General features: G+C 34.7%; 2 protein-coding genes and 1 long non-coding RNA gene across 6 annotated transcripts; 1 reads left to right on the top strand and 2 right to left on the bottom strand.

Moving 5' to 3' along the window:
- Positions 1-130: 130 nt before the first annotated feature.
- On the bottom strand, positions 131-14,281 carry LOC128018747 (trichohyalin). The gene is made up of 32 exons (XM_052604476.1): positions 14,234-14,281; positions 13,669-13,797; positions 13,022-13,111; positions 12,822-12,869; positions 12,414-12,542; positions 11,862-11,996; positions 11,242-11,370; positions 10,693-10,782; positions 10,481-10,525; positions 10,154-10,186; positions 9,766-9,900; positions 9,147-9,275; positions 8,598-8,687; positions 8,386-8,430; positions 8,058-8,090; positions 7,670-7,804; positions 7,050-7,178; positions 6,501-6,590; positions 6,289-6,333; positions 5,962-5,994; positions 5,574-5,708; positions 4,955-5,083; positions 4,406-4,495; positions 4,194-4,238; positions 3,866-3,898; positions 3,478-3,612; positions 2,858-2,986; positions 2,309-2,398; positions 2,097-2,141; positions 1,769-1,801; positions 1,384-1,515; positions 131-1,281 (listed from the first exon to the last, which is right to left on the bottom strand). The coding sequence occupies exons 3-32, from the start codon at positions 13,059-13,061 to the stop codon at positions 509-511; spliced, it is 3,282 nt and encodes a 1,093-aa protein (XP_052460436.1). The 5' UTR covers positions 13,062-13,111; positions 13,669-13,797; positions 14,234-14,281; the 3' UTR covers positions 131-508.
- A 1,270-nt stretch (positions 14,282-15,551) lies between these two features.
- LOC128018744 (4-trimethylaminobutyraldehyde dehydrogenase A) lies at positions 15,552-20,572 on the bottom strand. Of its 2 annotated transcripts, none has more exons than XM_052604474.1 (12): positions 20,423-20,572; positions 19,924-20,084; positions 19,418-19,563; positions 19,021-19,150; positions 18,789-18,923; positions 18,469-18,665; positions 18,070-18,210; positions 17,562-17,750; positions 16,940-17,027; positions 16,664-16,805; positions 16,297-16,409; positions 15,552-16,140 (listed from the first exon to the last, which is right to left on the bottom strand). In XM_052604474.1, the coding sequence occupies exons 2-12, from the start codon at positions 20,072-20,074 to the stop codon at positions 16,046-16,048; spliced, it is 1,527 nt and encodes a 508-aa protein (XP_052460434.1). In that variant the 5' UTR covers positions 20,075-20,084; positions 20,423-20,572; the 3' UTR covers positions 15,552-16,045. The 2 variants fall into 2 exon arrangements, with proteins under 2 accessions (XP_052460434.1, XP_052460435.1); XM_052604475.1 differs by having other exon boundaries at positions 19,924-20,080; positions 20,423-20,570.
- Positions 19,573-22,520, top strand: LOC128018746 (uncharacterized). 3 transcript variants are annotated; one of them, XR_008184976.1, is made up of 5 exons: positions 20,704-20,829; positions 20,907-20,951; positions 21,182-21,247; positions 21,998-22,057; positions 22,173-22,520. It is a non-coding gene; the product is annotated as an uncharacterized LOC128018746 (long non-coding RNA). The 3 variants fall into 3 exon arrangements; XR_008184978.1 differs by lacking the exons at positions 20,704-20,829; positions 20,907-20,951 and adding an exon at positions 19,573-19,612; XR_008184977.1 differs by lacking the exon at positions 20,907-20,951 and having other exon boundaries at positions 20,690-20,829.
- The last annotated feature ends 1,931 nt before the right edge of the window (positions 22,521-24,451 follow it).

Genomic DNA, 24,451 nt, shown 5'->3' with positions numbered 1-24,451 from the left:
GCTTCTGTAAATGCATTAGTAACTTATGTTTTTAAAAAGTCTATGGTTAGTGTCCGCACCAGAATTAATTATTGTTTATTCCTACCCTTTAACAACCAGAAACAGGAAATAGGAAGCAATGCAGAGCTGATAGATTTATAAGGCACGTTTATTTTCTCTAACAAAAGAAAAATCAATCACACAACAATTATAACATGTCCATCCGTGGCCAACCAAATTTACAGATTAAAAATAACTTTAATATAAGACATAATTTAGACGCAAACAGATCTACATATAACAAAGAAAGAGGAGCTAAAAATGTAGAAACTTCCTTAATTTGATCCTTTTAGAAATTTCATAATCTGAAAAGTTGTAATTTAGTGTTAAAGCAAGAAAACAGGCCTATGCAGCAGCACATACCTAAATGCATTTTATATATATTTTTTGTATCCAAAGTATGAGACCAATATTTAAAGTTAAAAGGAATTTGTGGAAAAAACATGTCTGATAACCATTTTCAAAATTATTAGTCCCAATCCCCACAGCCCTGCTCTTCAAATTTCTTTTCTGCAGCCACTGGCAAAATGAGATGTGAAATTCGGCTCCACAGTCCACCTAGTTTGTCAACATCCATTTGATTAAACATAGCGGACTTGTCAGAGGAGACAAACTTGTGTTTTATGTGCTCTTGAACCATCTCCTCAACTCTTCCTAGACTGACACTGGATGGCAATTCCACTTCTGCATCCAGCATTACAGTAAAGGCCAGGAAGACATCTTTATAAGCTGCGTTCTCATGGTCGCAGTAACGGTAGAAGATGAGAGTAGATCCAGGAGGAAGCTCCTCAAAATGGTGGATAACTGCAGCAGACTTTTTACCCTCAAAGGCTTTTCTCAATTCACTATCAATGTCCAGCTTGACCTGATCGCTGTCTTGTGATGCTTTGTTTTTGCCATTAATCTTCAGAACTGAAGAATTATGGGCAGTAGAAAAGGCTCTGGCCAAGCATACGGCCAGGCAACCAAGTGTCTTTTCAGCTCTGCGGTCGGATGTCAGAATCAGGCTGACGGGTTCAGTGGGGTTCTTCGTCTTTAGGTGGCGCCTGAGATGAATAAGGCTCCTCCTCCAGAGCTCTGGATGCTGATTTGGAAAGGTGGTCTCAAGTTTTTTCATTTCCTGATTGAACAGGTCCACCACATTAACCTCCTTTGTTTTAGATGAAGTTGAGTCAGGACTACGCTGACATAATGCACAAACCACAGCTATCAGAATGACAACAGCTGTAGTCCAAATAGTTTCTGTGAGAAAATAAATTAATAATGTAAAATACTGTCTGCTTCTTTCCAAAAGTAGTTAAGTAATGTGTTTATAAGGTCAGAGAGGAGAGGAAAACAACTCACTATTATTCACTGGCACAGTGATCTGTGGTTGGACGTTCTCATCCCTCTTCACTTCTTCCTCATGTTTATCGCTTGCCATCTCTTCTTCTTCTTCTTCTTCTTCTTCAGTCTTTGGGATATTAAGAAGGGATTCTGTGTTGATTTGAAAGATGGAAATGGAAACAAACATTAGCATACCAAATATGTTTTGGTCACTAAAGCAGCCACAGTTATGTTGTCTATAAGGGAATGTTGAATATTACAAATTCACAATGTGAAACAAAAATCACATTTAATAAAAAGTTAACACTTGACTTCTAACTCCCTGCATATTTATATTTTTATATTTATATTTCATGATCACAACGTCCTGTTAAATCTGATCATCCTCCATCATCTTCCTTACGTGCATCATCTGGCAAAATATCACCTGACGGGCCTGGAAGTAGAAGCAGAAGAAAAGTTTTTAACTCTTTTGTTGTCTGTGTGTCAGACAAGGAAAAGTATATAGTATTGTGTGCAATAACTGAATGTAAATAGCACTATAAAGCATTACAACAAACATTAAATATGTGATTAGGGCTGCATGGTTACAGCAAAAATCTTCAGCACAATTATTTTTATCATATAAAAAATATATATATAGTTGATCTCTAATTCCCAATATTCTCAAATTGCAACCATTTTAAAAATAATACATTTAGTTTGAGTCAAAAAAGTATGGTCAGACCTACCATCCTCTTTAGGTTCATTAACTGACAAAGAATCACCTGACAGATCTGGAAGTAGAAGCAGAAGAAAAGTTTTTAACTTTGTTGTCAGTGTCTGTTAAATCGGATTCCTCTCTGATTCTTGATCTGGTCCCATGCTCAGAACTGTTTATGCATAACCACACTTATAGGAAGCAAGCACATGTAATAATAGACTTTATTCTAAGACAAAATACCTTCACTTTTCTCAGGTTTACGGCAAATTTCTCCCTCTGTGTCTATTTTTGGTTCTGTGCCAGAGTGATGTTGTTTCTCAGTCGTCTTTTCTGTGTGTCAGACAAGGAAAAGTGTATAGTGTTGTGTGCAATAACTGAACATAAACAGCACTGTAAAGCATTATAACAAACACATTTTAATTAGACATACACATTTAGGTAAATAATATGAAAATTAATAAGATCAACTATATTGTAGTCCACCTCCACGACCTACTGTAAAATGACCAAATATGAATTTGACATATACAATGCAATATATTAAAGATATTATTTATTCATTTATTGAAATACAGCTGTCAAAGCAGAATGCGCTACAATTAATAGCTTTTTCCAATTATCTTTTCTTTGAATACAGAATCATAACTTAAAATCAAATTTGATTAAACAAACAGTCCTATTTGTAAATATCATAAACTTATCTCCTCTACATATATATATTTTTTTGTTACATGACTAAGAATAACTAAATGTAGCCACTGTAAACTCTCTAAATGTGTGTAAACATACCTGTTTGTTTCTTCTCAGCTTCACCGCTCCTCACACTTTCCTCTTTTCTATCATGTCTTGACACAGACCCAGGGTCAGTTTCTTTCTGCACAGGGTCTGGAGGTTGAAAGGAAGGCTTTCCTGTGTCCTCTGTGTATCAGAAAAGTTTAAGTATATAGTGTTGAGCGCAATAACTGAACATAAAAAGCACTGTAAAGCATTCTTTCAGGACCACTTCAGACAAAAATGATGGACAGGTAGCAGACAGTTTGTATTATCTTTATGATTCTGGTCTGGGCAGGATCTCTCCACGATAAAAGCAAGTGCAGCAATATAATCAACTTCCAACTTAAATTTACCCAACTTTCCATTTTCATTCCTATCTATATTCGGAAAGTTTTTACAGATGGGTGATTCAAATATTATTCACCTGATTACTATAACATTTTAATATTTTTCACTGTTCTGACTTATTAATGAAAATAAACAATATAGAAAACAGAATGACAACAGCTGCAGTCCAAAATGTTTCTGTGAGAAAATAAATTAATAATGTAAAATATTGTCTGCTTCTTTGCAAAAGTAGTTAAGTAATGTATTTATAAGTTAGTACATTCAGAGAGGAGAGGAAAACAACTCACTATTATTCACTGGCACAGTGATCTGTGGTTGGACAATCTCATCCCTCTTCACTTCTTCCTCATGTTTATCGCTTGCCATCTCTTCTTCTTCTTCTTTTTCTTCATCTTCAGTCCTTGGGATATTAAGAAGGGATTCTGTGTTGATTTGAAAGATGGAAATGGAAACAAACATTAGCATACCAAATATGTTTTGGTCACTAAAGCAGCCACAGTTATGTTGTCTATAAGGGAATGTTGAATATTACAAATTCACAATCTGAAACAAAAATCACATGTAATAAAAAGTTAACACTTGACTTCTAACTCCCTGCTTATTTATATTTTTATATTTATATTTCATGATCACAACGTCCTGTTAAATCTGATCATCCTCCATCATCTTCCTTACGTGCATCATCTGGCAAAATATCACCTGACGGGCCTGGAAGTAGAAGCAGAAGAAAAGTTTTTAACTCTTTTGTTGTCTGTGTGTCAGACAAGGAAAAGTATATAGTATTGTGTGCAATAACTGAATGTAAACAGCACTATAAAGCATTACAACAAACATTAAATATGTGATTAGGGCTGCATGGTTACAGCAAAAATCTTCAGCACAATTATTTTTATCATATAAAAAATATATATATAGTTGATCTCCAATTCCCAATATTCTCAAATTGCAACCATTTTAAAAATAATACATTTAGTTTGAGTCAAAAAAGTATGGTCAGACCTACCATCCTCTTTAGGTTCATTAACTGACAAAGAATCACCTGACAGATCTGGAAGTAGAAGCAGAAGAAAAGTTTTTAACTTTGTTGTCAGTGTCTGTTAAATTGGATTCCTCTCTGATTCTTGATCTGGTCCCATGCTCAGAACTGTTTATGCATAACCACACTTATAGGAAGCAAGCACATGTAATAATAGACTTTATTCTAAGACAAAATACCTTCACTTTTCTCAGGTTTATGGCAAATTTCTCCCTCTGTGTCTATTTTTGGTTCTGTGCCAGAGTGATGTTGTTTCTCAGTCGTCTTTTCTGTGTGTCAGACAAGGAAAAGTGTATAGTGTTGTGTGCAATAACTGAACATAAACAGCACTGTAAAACATTATAACAAACACATTTTAATTAGACATACACATTTAGGTAAATAATATGAAAATTAATAAGATCAACTATATTGCAGTCCACCTCCACGACCTACTGTAAAATGACCAAATATGAATTTGACATATACAATGCAATATATTAAAGATATTATTTATTAATTTATTGAAATACAGCTGTCAAAGCAGAATGCGCTACAATTAATAGCTTTTTCCAATTATCTTTTCTTCGAATACAGAATCATAACTTAAAATCAAATTTGATTAAACAAACAGTCCTATTTGTAAATATCATAAATTTATCTCCTCTACATATATATATTTTTTTGTTAAATGACTAAGAATAACTAAATGTAGCCACTGTAAACTCTCTAAATGTGTGTAAACATACCTGTTTGTTTCTTCTCAGCTTCACTGCTCCTCACACTTTCCTCTTTTCTATCATGTCTTGACACAGACCCAGGGTCAGTTTCTTTCTGCACAGGGTCTGGAGGTTGAAAGGAAGGCTTTCCTGTGTCCTCTGTGTATCAGAAAAGTTTAAGTATATAGTGTTGAGCGCAATCACTGAACATAAAAAGCACTGTAAAGCATTCTTTCAGGACCACTTCAGACAAAAATGATGGACAGGTAGCAGACAGTTTGTATTATCTTTATGATTCTGGTCTGGGCAGGATCTCTCCACGATAAAAGCAAGCGCAGCAATATAATCAACTTCATCTTACATTCATCCAACTTTCCATTTTTATTCCTATCTATATTCTGAAAGTTTTTACAGATTGGTTATTCAAATATTATTCACCTGATTACTATAACATTTTAATATTTTTCACTGTTCTGACTTATTCATGAAAACAAACAATATAGAAAACAGAATGACAACAGCTGCAGTCCAAAATGTTTCTGTGAGAAAATAAATTAATAATGTAAAATATTGTCTGCTTCTTTGCAAAAGTAGTTAAGTAATGTATTTATAAGTTAGTACATTCAGAGAGGAGAGGAAAACAACTCACTATTATTCACTGGCACAGTGATCTGTGGTTGGACAATCTCATCCCTCTTCACTTCTTCCTCATGTTTATTGCTTGCCATCTCTTCTTCTTCTTCTTTTTCTTCATCTTCAGTCCTTGGGATATTAAGAAGGGATTCTGTGTTGATTTGAAAGATGGAAATGGAAACAAACATTAGCATACCAAATATGTTTTGGTCACTAAAGCAGCCACAGTTATGTTGTCTATAAGGGAATGTTGAATATTACAAATTCACAATGTGAAACAAAAATCACATGTAATAAAAAGTTAACACTTGACTTCTAACTCCCTGCATATTTATATTTTTATATTTATATTTCATGATCACAACGTCCTGTTAAATCTGATCATCCTCCATCATCTTCCTTACGTGCATTATCTGGCAAAATATCACCTGACGGGCCTGGAAGTAGAAGCAGAAGAAAAGTTTTTAACTCTTTTGTTGTCTGTGTGTCAGACAAGGAAAAGTATATAGTATTGTGTGCAATAACTGAATGTAAACAGCACTATAAAGCATTACAACAAACATTAAATATGTGATTAGGGCTGCATGGTTACAGCAAAAATCTTCAGCACAATTATTTTTATCATATAAAAATATATATATAGTTGATCTCTAATTCCCAATATTCTCAAATTGCAACCATTTTAAAAATAATACATTTAGGTTGAGTCAAAAAAGTATGGTCAGACCTACCATCCTCTTTAGGTTCATTAACTGACAAAGAATCACCTGACAGATCTGGAAGTAGAAGCAGAAGAAAAGTTTTTAACTTTGTTGTCAGTGTCTGTTAAATTGGATTCCTCTCTGATTCTTGATCTGGTCCCATGCTCAGAACTGTTTATGCATAACCACACTTATAGGAAGCAAGCACATGTAATAATAGACTTTATTCTAAGACAAAATACCTTCACTTTTCTCAGGTTTACGGCAAATTTCTCCCTCTGTGTCTATTTTTGGTTCTGTGCCAGAGTGATGTTGTTTCTCAGTCGTCTTTTCTGTGTGTCAGACAAGGAAAAGTGTATAGTGTTGTGTGCAATAACTGAACATAAACAGCACTGTAAAGCATTATAACAAACACATTTTAATTAGACATACACATTTAGGTAAATAATATGAAAATTAATAAGATCAACTATATTGTAGTCCACCTCCACGACCTACTGTAAAATGACCAAATATGAATTTGACATATACAATGCAATATATTAAAGATATTATTTATTCATTTATTGAAATACAGCTGTCAAAGCAGAATGCGCTACAATTAATAGCTTTTTCCAATTATCTTTTCTTTGAATACAGAATCATAACTTAAAATCAAATTTGATTAAACAAACAGTCCTATTTGTAAATATCATAAACTTATCTCCTCTACATATATATATTTTTTTGTTACATGACTAAGAATAACTAAATGTAGCCACTGTAAACTCTCTAAATGTGTGTAAACATACCTGTTTGTTTCTTCTCAGCTTCACCGCTCCTCACACTTTCCTCTTTTCTATCATGTCTTGACACAGACCCAGGGTCAGTTTCTTTCTGCACAGGGTCTGGAGGTTGAAAGGAAGGCTTTCCTGTGTCCTCTGTGTATCAGAAAAGTTTAAGTATATAGTGTTGAGCGCAATAACTGAACATAAAAAGCACTGTAAAGCATTCTTTCAGGACCACTTCAGACAAAAATGATGGACAGGTAGCAGACAGTTTGTATTATCTTTATGATTCTGGTCTGGGCAGGATCTCTCCACGATAAAAGCAAGTGCAGCAATATAATCAACTTCCAACTTAAATTTACCCAACTTTCCATTTTCATTCCTATCTATATTCGGAAAGTTTTTACAGATGGGTGATTCAAATATTATTCACCTGATTACTATAACATTTTAATATTTTTCACTGTTCTGACTTATTAATGAAAATAAACAATATAGAAAACAGAATGACAACAGCTGCAGTCCAAAATGTTTCTGTGAGAAAATAAATTAATAATGTAAAATATTGTCTGCTTCTTTGCAAAAGTAGTTAAGTAATGTATTTATAAGTTAGTACATTCAGAGAGGAGAGGAAAACAACTCACTATTATTCACTGGCACAGTGATCTGTGGTTGGACAATCTCATCCCTCTTCACTTCTTCCTCATGTTTATCGCTTGCCATCTCTTCTTCTTCTTCTTTTTCTTCATCTTCAGTCCTTGGGATATTAAGAAGGGATTCTGTGTTGATTTGAAAGATGGAAATGGAAACAAACATTAGCATACCAAATATGTTTTGGTCACTAAAGCAGCCACAGTTATGTTGTCTATAAGGGAATGTTGAATATTACAAATTCACAATCTGAAACAAAAATCACATTTAATAAAAAGTTAACACTTGACTTCTAACTCCCTGCTTATTTATATTTTTATATTTATATTTCATGATCACAACGTCCTGTTAAATCTGATCATCCTCCATCATCTTCCTTACGTGCATCATCTGGCAAAATATCACCTGACGGGCCTGGAAGTAGAAGCAGAAGAAAAGTTTTTAACTCTTTTGTTGTCTGTGTGTCAGACAAGGAAAAGTATATAGTATTGTGTGCAATAACTGAATGTAAATAGCACTATAAAGCATTACAACAAACATTAAATATGTGATTAGGGCTGCATGGTTACAGCAAAAATCTTCAGCACAATTATTTTTATCATATAAAAAATATATATATAGTTGATCTCCAATTCCCAATATTCTCAAATTGCAACCATTTTAAAAATAATACATTTAGTTTGAGTCAAAAAAGTATGGTCAGACCTACCATCCTCTTTAGGTTCATTAACTGACAAAGAATCACCTGACAGATCTGGAAGTAGAAGCAGAAGAAAAGTTTTTAACTTTGTTGTCAGTGTCTGTTAAATCGGATTCCTCTCTGATTCTTGATCTGGTCCCATGCTCAGAACTGTTTATGCATAACCACACTTATAGGAAGCAAGCACATGTAATAATAGACTTTATTCTAAGACAAAATACCTTCACTTTTCTCAGGTTTATGGCAAATTTCTCCCTCTGTGTCTATTTTTGGTTCTGTGCCAGAGTGATGTTGTTTCTCAGTCGTCTTTTCTGTGTGTCAGACAAGGAAAAGTGTATAGTGTTGTGTGCAATAACTGAACATAAACAGCACTGTAAAACATTATAACAAACACATTTTAATTAGACATACACATTTAGGTAAATAATATGAAAATTAATAAGATCAACTATATTGCAGTCCACCTCCACGACCTACTGTAAAATGACCAAATATGAATTTGACATATACAATGCAATATATTAAAGATATTATTTATTAATTTATTGAAATACAGCTGTCAAAGCAGAATGCGCTACAATTAATAGCTTTTTCCAATTATCTTTTCTTCGAATACAGAATCATAACTTAAAATCAAATTTGATTAAACAAACAGTCCTATTTGTAAATATCATAAATTTATCTCCTCTACATATATATATTTTTTTGTTACATGACTAAGAATAACTAAATGTAGCCACTGTAAACTCTCTAAATGTGTGTAAACATACCTGTTTGTTTCTTCTCAGCTTCACTGCTCCTCACACTTTCCTCTTTTCTATCATGTCTTGACACAGACCCAGGGTCAGTTTCTTTCTGCACAGGGTCTGGAGGTTGAAAGGAAGGCTTTCCTGTGTCCTCTGTGTATCAGAAAAGTTTAAGTATATAGTGTTGAGCGCAATCACTGAACATAAAAAGCACTGTAAAGCATTCTTTCAGGACCACTTCAGACAAAAATGATGGACAGGTAGCAGACAGTTTGTATTATCTTTATGATTCTGGTCTGGGCAGGATCTCTCCACGATAAAAGCAAGCGCAGCAATATAATCAACTTCATCTTACATTCATCCAACTTTCCATTTTTATTCCTATCTATATTCTGAAAGTTTTTACAGATTGGTTATTCAAATATTATTCACCTGATTACTATAACATTTTAATATTTTTCACTGTTCTGACTTATTAATGAAAATAAACAATATAGAAAACAGAATGACAACAGCTGCAGTCCAAAATGTTTCTGTGAGAAAATAAATTAATAATGTAAAATATTGTCTGCTTCTTTGCAAAAGTAGTTAAGTAATGTATTTATAAGTTAGTACATTCAGAGAGGAGAGGAAAACAACTCACTATTATTCACTGGCACAGTGATCTGTGGTTGGACAATCTCATCCCTCTTCACTTCTTCCTCATGTTTATTGCTTGCCATCTCTTCTTCTTCTTCTTTTTCTTCATCTTCAGTCTTTGGGATATTAAGAGGGGATTCTGTGTTGATTTGAAAGATGGAAATGGAAACAAACATTAGCATACCAAATATGTTTTGGTCACTAAAGCAGCCACAGTTATGTTGTCTATAAGGGAATGTTGAATATTACAAATTCACAATGTGAAACAAAAATCACATGTAATAAAAAGTTAACACTTGACTTCTAACTCCCTGCATATTTATATTTTTATATTTATATTTCATGATCACAACGTCCTGTTAAATCTGATCATCCTCCATCATCTTCCTTACGTGCATTATCTGGCAAAATATCACCTGACGGGCCTGGAAGTAGAAGCAGAAGAAAAGTTTTTAACTCTTTTGTTGTCTGTGTGTCAGACAAGGAAAAGTATATAGTATTGTGTGCAATAACTGAATGTAAACAGCACTATAAAGCATTACAACAAACATTAAATATGTGATTAGGGCTGCATGGTTACAGCAAAAATCTTCAGCACAATTATTTTTATCATATAAAAATATATATATAGTTGATCTCTAATTCCCAATATTCTCAAATTGCAACCATTTTAAAAATAATACATTTAGGTTGAGTCAAAAAAGTATGGTCAGACCTACCATCCTCTTTAGGTTCATTAACTGACAAAGAATCACCTGACAGATCTGGAAGTAGAAGCAGAAGAAAAGTTTTTAACTTTGTTGTCAGTGTCTGTTAAATTGGATTCCTCTCTGATTCTTGATCTGGTCCCATGCTCAGAACTGTTTATGCATAACCACACTTATAGGAAGCAAGCACATGTAATAATAGACTTTATTCTAAGACAAAATACCTTCACTTTTCTCAGGTTTACGGCAAATTTCTCCCTCTGTGTCTATTTTTGGTTCTGTGCCAGAGTGATGTTGTTTCTCAGTCGTCTTTTCTGTGTGTCAGACAAGGAAAAGTGTATAGTGTTGTGTGCAATAACTGAACATAAACAGCACTGTAAAGCATTATAACAAACACATTTTAATTAGACATACACATTTAGGTAAATAATATGAAAATTAATAAGATCAACTATATTGTAGTCCACCTCCACGACCTACTGTAAAATGACCAAATATGAATTTGACATATACAATGCAATATATTAAAGATATTATTTATTCATTTATTGAAATACAGCTGTCAAAGCAGAATGCGCTACAATTAATAGCTTTTTCCAATTATCTTTTCTTTGAATACAGAATCATAACTTAAAATCAAATTTGATTAAACAAACAGTCCTATTTGTAAATATCATAAACTTATCTCCTCTACATATATATATTTTTTTGTTACATGACTAAGAATAACTAAATGTAGCCACTGTAAACTCTCTAAATGTGTGTAAACATACCTGTTTGTTTCTTCTCAGCTTCACCGCTCCTCACACTTTCCTCTTTTCTATCATGTCTTGACACAGACCCAGGGTCAGTTTCTTTCTGCACAGGGTCTGGAGGTTGAAAGGAAGGCTTTCCTGTGTCCTCTGTGTATCAGAAAAGTTTAAGTATATAGTGTTGAGCGCAATAACTGAACATAAAAAGCACTGTAAAGCATTCTTTCAGGACCACTTCAGACAAAAATGATGGACAGGTAGCAGACAGTTTGTATTATCTTTATGATTCTGGTCTGGGCAGGATCTCTCCACGATAAAAGCAAGTGCAGCAATATAATCAACTTCCAACTTAAATTTACCCAACTTTCCATTTTCATTCCTATCTATATTCGGAAAGTTTTTACAGATGGGTGATTCAAATATTATTCACCTGATTACTATAACATTTTAATATTTTTCACTGTTCTGACTTATTAATGAAAATAAACAATATAGAAAACAGAATGACAACAGCTGCAGTCCAAAATGTTTCTGTGAGAAAATAAATTAATAATGTAAAATATTGTCTGCTTCTTTGCAAAAGTAGTTAAGTAATGTATTTATAAGTTAGTACATTCAGAGAGGAGAGGAAAACAACTCACTATTATTCACTGGCACAGTGATCTGTGGTTGGACAATCTCATCCCTCTTCACTTCTTCCTCATGTTTATCGCTTGCCATCTCTTCTTCTTCTTCTTTTTCTTCATCTTCAGTCCTTGGGATATTAAGAAGGGATTCTGTGTTGATTTGAAAGATGGAAATGGAAACAAACATTAGCATACCAAATATGTTTTGGTCACTAAAGCAGCCACAGTTATGTTGTCTATAAGGGAATGTTGAATATTACAAATTCACAATCTGAAACAAAAATCACATGTAATAAAAAGTTAACACTTGACTTCTAACTCCCTGCTTATTTATATTTCATGATCACAACGTGATTTTCCAATTATTATTATTTTTTTTATATAATTGCTGGAATCCCGAATCATAACTTAAAATCAAATTAGATTAAACAAACAGTCCTATTTGTAAATATCATAAACTTATCTCCTCTGCATATTTTTTTTCTTTGTTTTGTTACACGATGAAAAATAACTAAATGTAGCCACTGTAAACTCTCTAAATATTAATAATATGATGTGTAAACATACCTGTTTGTTTCTTCTCAGCTTCACCGCTCCTCACACTTTCCTCTTTTCTATCATGTCTTGACACAGACCCAGGGTCAGTTTCTTTCTGCACAGGGTCTCGAGGTTGACAGGAAGGCGTTCCTGTGTCCTCTGTGTATCAGAAAAGTTAAAGTATATAGTGTTGTGTGCAATAACTGAACATAAACAGCACATATAAAGCATCATAACAAACAAATCTGTAATTAGGGCTGCTTGATTACATGGAAAATCATAATCAAAATAATTTTTATCTTACAAAAAAAATGTATAATAGTTGATCGCTAACTCCTAACATTCTCATATCTTCCTGTTCAGCTTAAATTTTGACAAGTATTAATTCTGTTTGAGTCAAAAAAGCATGCTAATAATTTCCTGCAAAACCAGACCCACCATCATCTTCCTTACGTGCATTATCTGGCAAAATATCACCTGACGGGCCTGGAAGTAGAAGCAGAAGAAAAGTTTTTAACTCTTTTGTTGTCAGTGGCTGTTAAATCTGATTCCTGATCTGGTCCCATCCTCAAAACTAATTAAATATTACAACACTTGAAAGCAAGCAAGTACAAATGCTTTATTCTAAGACAAAATACCTCCTTTTCTCTCCGTTTTACTGTCCTTTTCTCTGTCCATATCTCTGTTATGTTCTGTGACAGAATGAGGTTGGTTCTCAGTCGTCTTCTTTGTGTGTCAGACAAGGAAAAGTATTTAGTGTTGTGTGCAATAACTGAACGTAAACAGCACTATAAAGCATTACCACAAACACATTTTAATTAGAGATACACATTTAAATAAATAATATGAAAATAAATTTAATATGAAAAAATAAGATGAACTATGTTGAAGTCCATCTCCACAACTTACTGTAAAACTACTAAATGTTAATTTGATATATACAATGCAATATATATATATATATATATATATATATATATATATATATATATATATATATATAAATAAATATATATATATATATATATATATATATATTTTTAATACAGCTGTATCACTGCAACGCAGAATGTGGCACAATAATAGATTTTTGCAATTATCTTGATTTCAAAATTGCTGGAATCCCAAATCATAATTTACAATAAAATTTGATTAAACACACAGTCCTATTGTAAAATTCATAAACTTACTTCCTCTAAATATTTGTTTTGTTACATGACAAAGAATAACTAAATGTAGCCACTGTAATCTCTCTAAACATTAATAATATGATGTGTAAACATACCTGTTTGTTTCTCCTCCACTTCACTGCTCCTCACACTTTTCTCTTTTATACCATCTCCTGACTCAGACCCTGGGTCAGTTTCTTTCTGCACAGGGTCTGAAAGTTGGCAGGAAAGCGTTAATGTGTCCTCTGTGTGTCAGAAATATTTAAGTATTTAGTGTTGTGTGCAGCCACAGAGTGTGAACAGCACTGTAAAGCATTCTGTTAGGACCATTTCAGACAAAAATGATGGACAGTAAGCATATAGTTTGTATTATCTTTATGATTCTGGTCTGGGCAGGAACTCTCCACGATAAAAGCAAGTGCAGCAATATAATCAACTTCATCTTACATTCACCCAACTTAACAGTTTTATTCCTTTAAATATTATTCAAATATTATGGTATCCCATTTTAAAAATCTTTAATATGCCGAAAAAAAGAAACAGGAATTTGAATCTGGTTTTCTCGAATGTGTAAATGTCTGTTGTAGAAATCTAGGCTAATTAGTCTACATTTAATAAGATTATACATCTTTACATATTTAAACATAACATTTCATTTCATTTAACATTTGATATATTTACCACGTATACGGTTAGCTTCTTGTATCCGTGTGCTGTGGTGTAGAGGGCATCTGAGATGGACAGAATGTAGAAACAACAACAACACATTAACAAACATGTGAACCACAGTTACCCTGGTGAGACGAAAATATAGTCATATTTAAACAGTTAATAAAGGAGGAACATAACCTGAAATACAGCTAACGTTAACGCGGTTGCTAAAAAGCAATTGTGGCACGTATAACGAATAGCTCTTAAACTTGTCCTTCTAGTTTTTTTTTTTTCTTTTCTTTTTTAAACATACTTACCCAGCAGTCACCAATCATAGATTATATTTCGCCCTTTCAGACAAGTCACCAAGTGTAACTGCGCCACTGTTCTTCCGGGTGGTGCGAGGAACTGTGTGACTTATTCATTTGTTTGCCTCGGAAGTATTTGGAAGAGGGATGACAAGTGGCCCTGTGTCAGAAATCCACTCCTTCAGGGCATTTTTTGCATAGTTAGACAGTAAAAGCAGATTATTTGAGGCGACAGACATTTAAGTGTTGTCTGAAACCTAATACCACAATGCATAAAAAAATACCGACTGTACGACTGATTTATAACTTCATAAATCATACAGGGCTTGATAAAATCACTAAAAGCAATTTCATTTATTTGCTAACATTCTTATTCTTATAAAAAATCATAGCCACAATAAACTATTAAACTTAAAACATATCTAGAACCAACTCGGTCTATATAAATTAATTAGTTAATTAGTCTTATGTAAAAATAATTATTCAATGTAAATATTCAATTTACAATACAGTTTACAATCTCATTTTCAAAATTACCCATTATGAGCCCTCTCAGCGAAAGTTATCATTTACTCCATATAATCCAATCCAAAAGTGTTTTATAAATTTAATTATATTTATTTTATTTTATTTTTACCTTTGAGGAGATAATATCCCTTTGAAAAACATCATCTGTGTCATAAATAAACTTGGTAGAGACAGACATTTTCTGGGACTAATCAAATTTGTAAAAAAAAAAAAAAAGGTATTAAAATTTAAAGTAGTATTATTCCCACTGATGTTCATTTCAATCGCATGTATTATGCATACATGTTGCAGCAATTTGATTCAAGTGACATTGTTTTCATCTTATCTTAATTTAACTGAGGAATAAACAGAATTTAATAAATTATAGAAAACACTTCCAGATATTATTACACATCTAAAGTATTCATGTTTTCATTCACAATAGCTCCCATCATTGTCTATAAGGACAAATGTGTGGAACTTCTCACACCACAGACAAAAGCTACATAAAAATGAAGTAAGTGTAAGGACAATTTTTTGCTTTTGAAATCCAGGTATTTTTATTATTTGAAATACTACAAACTTGTCAACCACCAGACTAATAAAAATTCATAGCGTTGAGTGGTAGAGATAGTGATGAAAAACATTCTAACACCAGACGACTACAATAAATTGTGAAATATAACTGCAGTAGAAAACATAAGAAGGCACATGGCATTTTCAACAATTAGCATTTAGAAAATTGGGAATTCTGTCTGTCAAACTGTTTGTCACAGAACTGAAACTGTTAAACCTGTTCTAGTGTTCTTAAATGCTGGTAATATCATACCAACACAATCTGGAAGTCTGAAACAGAGAATTGGACTATTTAAGTAGCAGTGTAGCTCTTGGCTGCATTTCAAGTAAAGGACTGTTAGTTATAACATGTTTAAAGATGTTAAAACGGCAAACTTCTTATAGCTATAGATCTGAGAACTTTGGAAATCACATTGCTGTCAGGAATGATGGTGGTTAACTTCACAATAGCCTAAAAGAGGCTTTCCACATCTCCCATTTCCACCACAACGGTCTTGAGCTGAGAGTAGTACTCAATGGTCACTTGTCCATTCTCCCTTCCAAACCCTAAAAGAAATGGAGGACATGAATATGTTAGATCTCTCTAGCTTTTACTAAATATACTTATGTGTACTCAAACTCTTGGCTGAACAGATTTAGGTTTAGTTTTTCCTGTATATGACACCATCAATAATCAGCCATGAAACGATAAGTTTGGAGTACCTGACATCTTGTAGCCCCCAAAAGGAACTTCCACAGGGCCAACATTGTAGTTGTTGATGTAGCACGTCCCTGCCTGAAGGTTTGCAGCAACTCTGTGGGCACGAGCTATATCCCTACAAAAACAGAGCACAGGAGGATGTTAAATCTAATATTAATGTAGCTAGTTTACTTTGTCAATAACTGATTTGGTTACAAGAAAACTAAATGATAGTGATTCCTGCAAAACAACTGAATAATCATACTAAACAAATTTTAAATACAAATGCTAAAATATCAGCTTAGTATAAAAACAACAGGCATCACCAGGAAGTATATTATATTATGTTATGTTATGTTATATTATATTAATGCTGGATGGTGGAGTCACCTGGTGAAGACTCCAGACGCCAATCCAAAGGTTGTGTTGTTGGCTCTTTGGAGAACTTCGTCCTCTGTGTCAAAAGGCAGAACAGACATCACAGGGCCAAAGATCTCCTCCTTCACACAGGTCATATCATCCCTGCAGTTGTCTGTGTGTAGATTGTAATAAAGTCCAAGTAAGTAAAGATAAAGAAAACGTGGCTCAGAATCAAGCTGGTTTTGAGATAAAGTTAAAGCATATAACATACAAATGAATATGAAGGTAATAATATGGCTTTCTCACCCAGCACACATGGGGACACAAAGTAACCATCTTTCAGTTTGGGATCAGTGGGAACAAATCGTTCTCCCCCACATAAAACCTTTGCACCCTAAAGCAATAACAATAAAAGTTTTTTTTTTTTTACCTGCATGAACAACATTTGAACAAACATACAGGAATACAGTAGTGATAGTTGTGATAAAACAGAAGAAGTGAAAGACCTTGTCTTTCATACCGTGAGGTATATTTGAGTCAGACATTCAGAAAATAAAAAGAAAAGTAGGACAGGGACTTGGTTCAATGCATCAGTTGTAGACTGGACTTTGAGATATAGGTGTTGTAAAAAAAAAAAAAAAAAAAAAAAAAGAAGAAGAAAAAAAAAAAGATGTAAGCTTGAAGTAAATTGTGAAGGGGTGGGGTTTATGCAGAGGAGATGACTGGATATGTCTGGCATATGTAACCAGAGAGAAATTTATAATTTTCAGCATTAGATTGAGTTGACTTTTAGATTAAACATACACTGAGGTAAAAAAAAAAAAAAAAGTTTAAAACATATTCAGACCAATAATTCACAAAATCTATAACATGCATTTGCTCAATAAATTAATTTTATGTCGACTTTAAAATCACTGTAGTGCAGAACCTGTTCTTTTGCTTGCTTGATGAAGCCCAGCACTTTTTCCATGTGGGGTTTACTGATGAGGGCACCCATGCGTGTCTCTTCACACAGGGGATCCCCAACAGGGATGGCCTTGGTCCTCTTCACCACTTCCTCCAAGAACTGTGGCATGATCTCCCTCTGCACAAACACCCGTGTTCCATTGCAGCACACCTGGAAAAAAATAAAATCAGCAGTGACCATACTGTCATCCTTTGCAGGTTTGGTTTATTTATTAAGGATCTCTGTCTTCTAGAATTGTGTTCAAATTTACATACATTAAAGTCCTACATTAGTGCATCAGGACACTAATGAAGCTGTAAATGTGGGCCTGATGGCCTACTGAAAGCTGAGGATTTTGGGTTTGAGCCCCATCTGGGCCATCTAAAAGCATCTAGGAAAATCAGTGATATGCAATGCACTTGCCTTCATTGACACAAAACAACTAATTATAAAATTGTCTTTCTGTCTATAAAAATGTGTTTCAACACACCTCTCCCTGGGTAAGGAAGTTGGCCATGAGTGCTCCTTTGATCGCATTCTCCAGTTCACAGTCCTTAAAGATAATCAGTGGTGACTTTCCTCCAAGCTCCAGAGTCACCTGCTTCACACCTTTGGCTGCCATTTCCATAACCTTTATAGGGTAAATTACATTAAAAATGCATTTTAAACATGTGCATATGTCCCCAATATATAGTAGGAGAAAACCAGTATGTGAATCCAACTATCTAAACTAAATAATTTTTAATAATAATTTTTATTAACTAGAATTATATCATGTGTTGAGGCTTTGAAAGCTGATAAGGGTTTGAAATGTTTCTATTTACAGCTAATATCACCTTGCATTAATGCTAATAATTTTCTTAGGGTTTGTTTTGTTTTCATGCTATACCTTCTTTCCAGTGGGAACACTGCCAGTGAAGGACACTTTGGCCACCATGGGATGGTGACACAGCAGTCCTCCAGTCTCGGCTCCTCCTTGTACCACATTAAAGAGTCCATCTGGGACACCTGCCTCTTTGTAGATCTCTGCCAACATGACTGCGGTCACTGGGGTCATGGGAGATGGTTTAAACACCATGGCATTGCCTAAGAGGAGAATACGTTTCCATAAGAGAGAGAGAATATGACATGGGGTGGGGGGGACAAGAAAAGTATAGAGCACCTAAATCCGGCCACAAATTAAAGATACATAGAGCTATCTTCTCATACCACAGGCCATGGCTGGGGCTGACTTCCAGGCAGCTATCTGGAATGGGTAGTTCCAAGCTCCAATGCCAACACACACTCCCAGTGGCTCCCTTCTGGTATAGGCAAAAGAACCTCCTGGAAGCTGTATGTGCTGGCCTGAGTATATAAAGACCATTCTTAGATACAATGTATACATACTTCCCTTTTGAGACCAGCCACCTTGTTGAGTTGCTTAGTCAGTATCCAAGCATACCTGACAAAGTGGGGGCAATGCCAGCATAGTATTCAATACACTGCCAAGCAACGTCAATATCCACCTGAGCCTCAGTGATGGACTTGCCATTATTGGCCACTTCTGCTCTCGCAATTTCATCTCTGCGCTCCTGCATGTAAGAAGAGAAGTTTGTTAACTGGTAGAATCATACAACTAATAATAAACATCAAAACATAATTTCCCTGCAGAATCATATGTTCGTTTTCACCAGCAATTTTGCTGTTGAACATTTAAATACAAGATCAGCATATACCATCGTTCCACAAGCTTGGTGTGTACAGTACGACAATTATCATTAAAAAGCCATTCCCCTATTAAATAAACAAATAGGATTTGCCATTCCGGACTGTTGCACTGTTGCATTACATGCACTTACTCTAATAATTCTGGCAGCCTCCAGCATGATCCGGGCCCTCTCCATTCCTGATAATTTGCTCCATTTTAGAAATGCAGAATGAGCACTTTTAATGGCCTCATCTACCTCCTCCTCTCCGCAGGGAATCATATTACACAGCACACGACCTGGGAACAGAAGTACATGCATTGAACATACAGGAGGGAAGGGCTGTTTGTGAGCACAACTTTTTTTGTTATGCTCCAACATTAAATTCAATTAGATTTTCAGATTAAGAGTTCACATACTAAAAGTATTGTTCTTATAATTGACTATTGAGATCTAAGGACAACAGATTTACTGTAATATAATATTTATATATATAGGCTGTGCATGTGTGAACGGAGTGTCCGTAGTTGAGGACTGTGATGATTGACGGACAGTTTACAGTGACATGATGCACGTAAATATATAACAGACCTGTAATCTAGAAAAAATTATGCACGGAACCTAAAACTAAAATTCACTACGGTTTACAAAAATCATACCAGTTGCAGGTTCGTATACTGGTTCAGAGTTCTTTGTGTCCTTCGGCTTCACTCTTGCTCCTCCCCAGAAATTCAGCGGCTCCTTCACCACCAAAGCACCGGTGGAAACGTTGTGAAACTCGGGCAGCGACAGAAGTGGTTGCTGAGCCATTCTGGTCTGTCTGGGAACCATGTAAAAAATGCTCGGTCAATGTCTATGCTTATTGGCGATATAGTTTTGTTTCCAGTAGTGTCCGTTTTAATCGACAACGTGCAATGGTTATGCAGAGAGTGCAACGTTAAAGTTTTAAGCTTGCACAGATTTCGATTCGAATAATAAATAACTAACGTTAGTCTATAGTGCATTTTGGTTAATCCTCATCACTGCCACAACAGAGAAACGCCCCGTTACAGGTCACTGAAAGGTGCGTGGAAACAAGAACGCTTCCGACTGATTCCGACAAAAGAATGTTAACAGAAATGCATGCGATGCACTAAACAGTCATTCAAATCATCTTACCTTTTTAACACAAGCTGTTTACTGCACAAAAGCAGATCGTTCGCCTTCTATGGTCGTGGAGCAAAAGTCGGTGGTCTCCACAATTTTTTTCGACTTTAAAGCATGTGATTGCTCAAGATCGGTGTTGCCAGATTGAATGAGTAACCCCAGAGTGCAGTCTGGACGATGGGGCGGGGCGACACGTGTCGCCCCGCCCATATTTGTTTTCCCCGCCTTTGACATTTTCCTCCGAGCCAGCAGGGGGCAGTTTGCGTTGAAACAAACAGAACGGTGGCAACTACAGCAGCAGAGTAATAACGCTATTCCGTAAATTATAAGATATTTACACAACCACTTTTACTCACAAAAGTGGTTGTGTAAATATCTTATAATATGAAATGCGATGTTCGATCATTTATTTATCCATGGTACGTTCAATTTGAATAATTATTGTTAATAATTGTTATAAATAGCTAATTTTATTGTTCTTTGTGGATTGTAACAGTACGCTCTGCACATGGCTTTAGTTCATAGGTTCGATTTTACAGAGGTATGGCATCACATTTGTCAAGTTATTTGAACAGACATGCATGAGTGTATATATTATTTGTGTGTATATTATTATTATTATTATTCTTCAGGATGACATGATCAGGAGGTGGTGGTGTTCTGTTCTCCTGGACAGCTTCACTCCGCAAATGGATGTAGCTGTTTGAATGTTGCTACATGAAACATTACTCTGTACTATATCTAGCAATATCTTGACATTTGTTCTTTTAGAGCTCAACCACTGAGGGGAGGAACTTCACCATTCACCATGTCTTCAGGCAGAGTCCAGCAAAGCAGGTTATTTGTGCACATACATTCATTAACAACTAATAATTACATGTGTGTACATGCAGAGGTATTTTAGTTATTACAGCTACATAGTTGTTCAGATGTGAAATTGGTATTATGTACAAGTACTATATTGGTCAGCACTGTGGATTATTTAATATATAGCTATCAGTTAACATCAGCATCAAAGACATTTAAAAACATTTCAGCTTAATTCATTTTCAGACAGCAGCGAGTGATTTAAATAACTTCTGTTTGCGACCTAATGTGGATTTTGTTCACCATATAAGACAGAAATATTCATATTCAATGTAAAAGATCTTCATGTGGATCATGCATACAAATATATACAAATATATCACTGGATTATTACAATTAATGGCAAAATGAATGTGTGGAAATGTAAACTAATATATCCTACTGACACACAACAGCAAAAGATATAAATAATTGGCTTAAAACAGTTTTTTTTTTTCAATGTGAAAATACTAACATGCCTTATACTTCTGCACAGTACTGTATATATTAACATTTTATTAGTGTTATTATAAAAGAATGAGTATGCAGTTGTGACAACAATCTATAGAGTTTTTAATGAGAGTTTTAAAGCACGGTTGTCTGTAGTCAGTGTTTATATAATGTTTAATAACTTTTATATACATGTATGTTTTTGATTCAACGGCTTCCCCTGGAAATCCTCAGGGAAGTTATTTTGTCGGCGGGTGACTCTGCATATTTGACACTTTCTCTGGTTTGCAGATGGTTAAGGGATGTGCTCCGAAGTTTTTCGGAAAGCGGCACAGTTTGCCTGGCTAGACAGTAAGATTTCCCCGTTTAATGCTCATTCTCCAATTGAATTTTGTAGTAGAAGGCTGTTAAACTTTTTTTGTATTATTATTATTATCTTTCATGTATTTTGTCTTTACACTATAAGTTGTGGCCAACTGGAAGAATTGTCCTCCTGTCTCCTGACCGGAACGAGTTCAGACGGATGTACAGCATCAGGGAATGCTTGCAGTGCAGAGCCCTTTTCAAGTTTAACCCACCAGGGTACAGGGAAGAGACCGGCGTGGTGATCTTCTGGGCTTTTGTTTACACAGGATTTTGTTCCAAGGACTGTTTTTTTTTTTTTTTTTGCGGCATGAAACACATTTGTGTGTTAAGTTCATTGAAGGGAAATAGAGAATGGACTGAGATCAACTGGTTTTGATGTATTAATTGATTTCATTTAAAGTTAAACTTTGCAGTGTATAATGTTTTAATAAAAAAGCTATGGAAAACACGTGCATGACAACAGGTTTCAGTCATTTACATCAGTCTATCATTCTTTAAGGTTTCTCATATTTGATGATAACATCATTTGCTATGCATTGCTCATAATGGATTCTTTATTAAGTTGTTACAGGATTGTGAGGATTAATGAGGTTTTCAGTAGTGCAGTTCAGAAAACAAATAACAGAAAGTAACAAGGTGTTTTGGGGCAAGTACATTAGAACCTGTATAGTTCCTTCCTTGCAAAAAGTAACCATGGATTTATTGTAGTAAAATTATTTGTTGGCATATTAATTACTGTGAGCTGTAATTATAAAAACACCATAGTTTTACTATAGTTACTGTAGCAGAACCAAGGTAAATTTTCGTAGGGGCCAAGGGAATGTTCAGAATATTATTGGTAACGTTCAGAGACTGGTGACAATTTGTTTCACACACACGCATATATATATATATATATATATATATATATATATATATATATATATATATATATATATATATATATGTGTGTGTGTAATTTGAATATATAAATCAAGGTACTCCATGACTATCTACATAACCATACTTCGCATAATATTGCCGTGTCATTTTCAAACCAGCGAGTAATGCCGAGGTAGCGTCTACACTACAGCCGTTGAGGGAGTAGACCATTTATTTCTATTCTGTTCGTCGTAATCCAAAACTCTTTGTATTTATACGGGATGTTGTGGAAATGCAACAATAAATGCAAAAACACAACATTTATATTCACTTTTTAATTTATATTAAAAGTTTATTCTTCTGAGTGTCTACTTCCGCATTCCAATCCTGCTAATAGCGTCATAATTCTCTATACCAATAAGCTGTAAAATCGTCACTCATCTGTACACCAATAACCGCTGAGGTGGGCGGGGCGACACGTGTCGCTCCGCCCCAACGTGTCGCCCCGCCCCATCGTCCAGACTGCACTCTGGGATACTTGGATTGGATAGACGATTTCCAGCCCAACCGCTAGCTCACAAAAACCCGCCCTCTCCAACAAAACCGCCCAAAACTTGTAACTGTCAAAATAATGCGATAGAATATGTCAGTCAGGATTGTGAAAAGACATTTTAACTCCTTTAAACAAAATAATGAAGACAAAATATAATAACGTTAGATAAATTTCTCATAGATCAAATCGGGACAAACATACCAAATATGATTAAAATATGCGGTCACCATCAAAACATCAATCAAGTAATTTACTAATACCCGCGAAAAAAATGCATAATTTTCACTGTCAACAGTCTTGAAATGCAAAAAAACTGCCCAATATAAGTGATAGGAAAAAGTAACTTAATTAGGTATTGCACACATATGACAATCAAACCTTTCTCATGATTTTATCAGTTTTATAAATGAGGTGATATGTAGGCCTTCATTTATTTTTACAGAGGTCCCCATGAGAAACAATTAGCTACCGTCCGAATACGTCAAGTATAGGTCTCTGCAAGAAAGTAATGGGAGTTACAAGATCAAGGTGTTTTTACACCATGATACCTGATTGGTTGATGTAATAGTGACGTTAGGTTTAGGGGTGGGGTTGGGTAAGGGCGATCATTTAGATTGCATGATTCAGAAACACCCAGCAGTTTTAAACCACCCACATGGTGATAAACGCCCACTTTTGCTCTGCAGAGACCTAAGTCTCGAATACGTCCGAATTTGACTTATTTCTTTGCACAGTCAAAACTAAAAAGTGATTGGCTAAAACCTATGTGATTGGCTAAAAGAAGCCTATGGCCTCGCGAAGTCCACATCAACATCAGAACCTGTTTATAACGTTGTGAAGACTGTTTGGGTGTAGAATTTGGGCTTGTTTTTTTTTTTTTTTTACCCTAAACAACTTGCAGGTTTGTAAAACGCCAAACTGACCCCAAACCAGCTCAAATTTTGTCCACCAGCCCTAGCTTTTTT

Source organism: Carassius gibelio, chromosome A8 (assembly GCF_023724105.1).
Source record: "Carassius gibelio isolate Cgi1373 ecotype wild population from Czech Republic chromosome A8, carGib1.2-hapl.c, whole genome shotgun sequence".
NCBI lineage: Eukaryota > Metazoa > Chordata > Actinopteri > Cypriniformes > Cyprinidae > Carassius > Carassius gibelio.
Note: the sequence above shows the minus strand (reverse complement) of the source record. Positions and strands in the feature narration are given on the sequence as shown.

Coding starts and splice junctions, on each gene's coding strand:
- LOC128018744 (XM_052604474.1), bottom strand. CDS start 20,074: ATGGCTCAGCAACCACTTCTGTCGCTGCCCGAGTTTCACAACGTTTCC. Junction 18,666..18,788: donor AGCCCCAGCCATGGCCTGTG/GTATGAGAAGAT, acceptor TTCTCCTCTTAG/GCAATGCCATGGTGTTTAAA. Junction 16,410..16,663: donor GCGTCTGGAGTCTTCACCAG/GTGACTCCACCA, acceptor CTGTTTTTGTAG/GGATATAGCTCGTGCCCACA.
- LOC128018747 (XM_052604476.1), bottom strand. CDS start 13,061: ATGGACAGAGAAAAGGACAGTAAAACGGAGAGAAAAGGAG. Junction 9,276..9,765: donor CACTGTGCCAGTGAATAATA/GTGAGTTGTTTT, acceptor TCTGATACACAG/AGGACACAGGAAAGCCTTCC. Junction 2,142..2,308: donor TAAACCTGAGAAAAGTGAAG/GTATTTTGTCTT, acceptor TTCTACTTCCAG/ATCTGTCAGGTGATTCTTTG.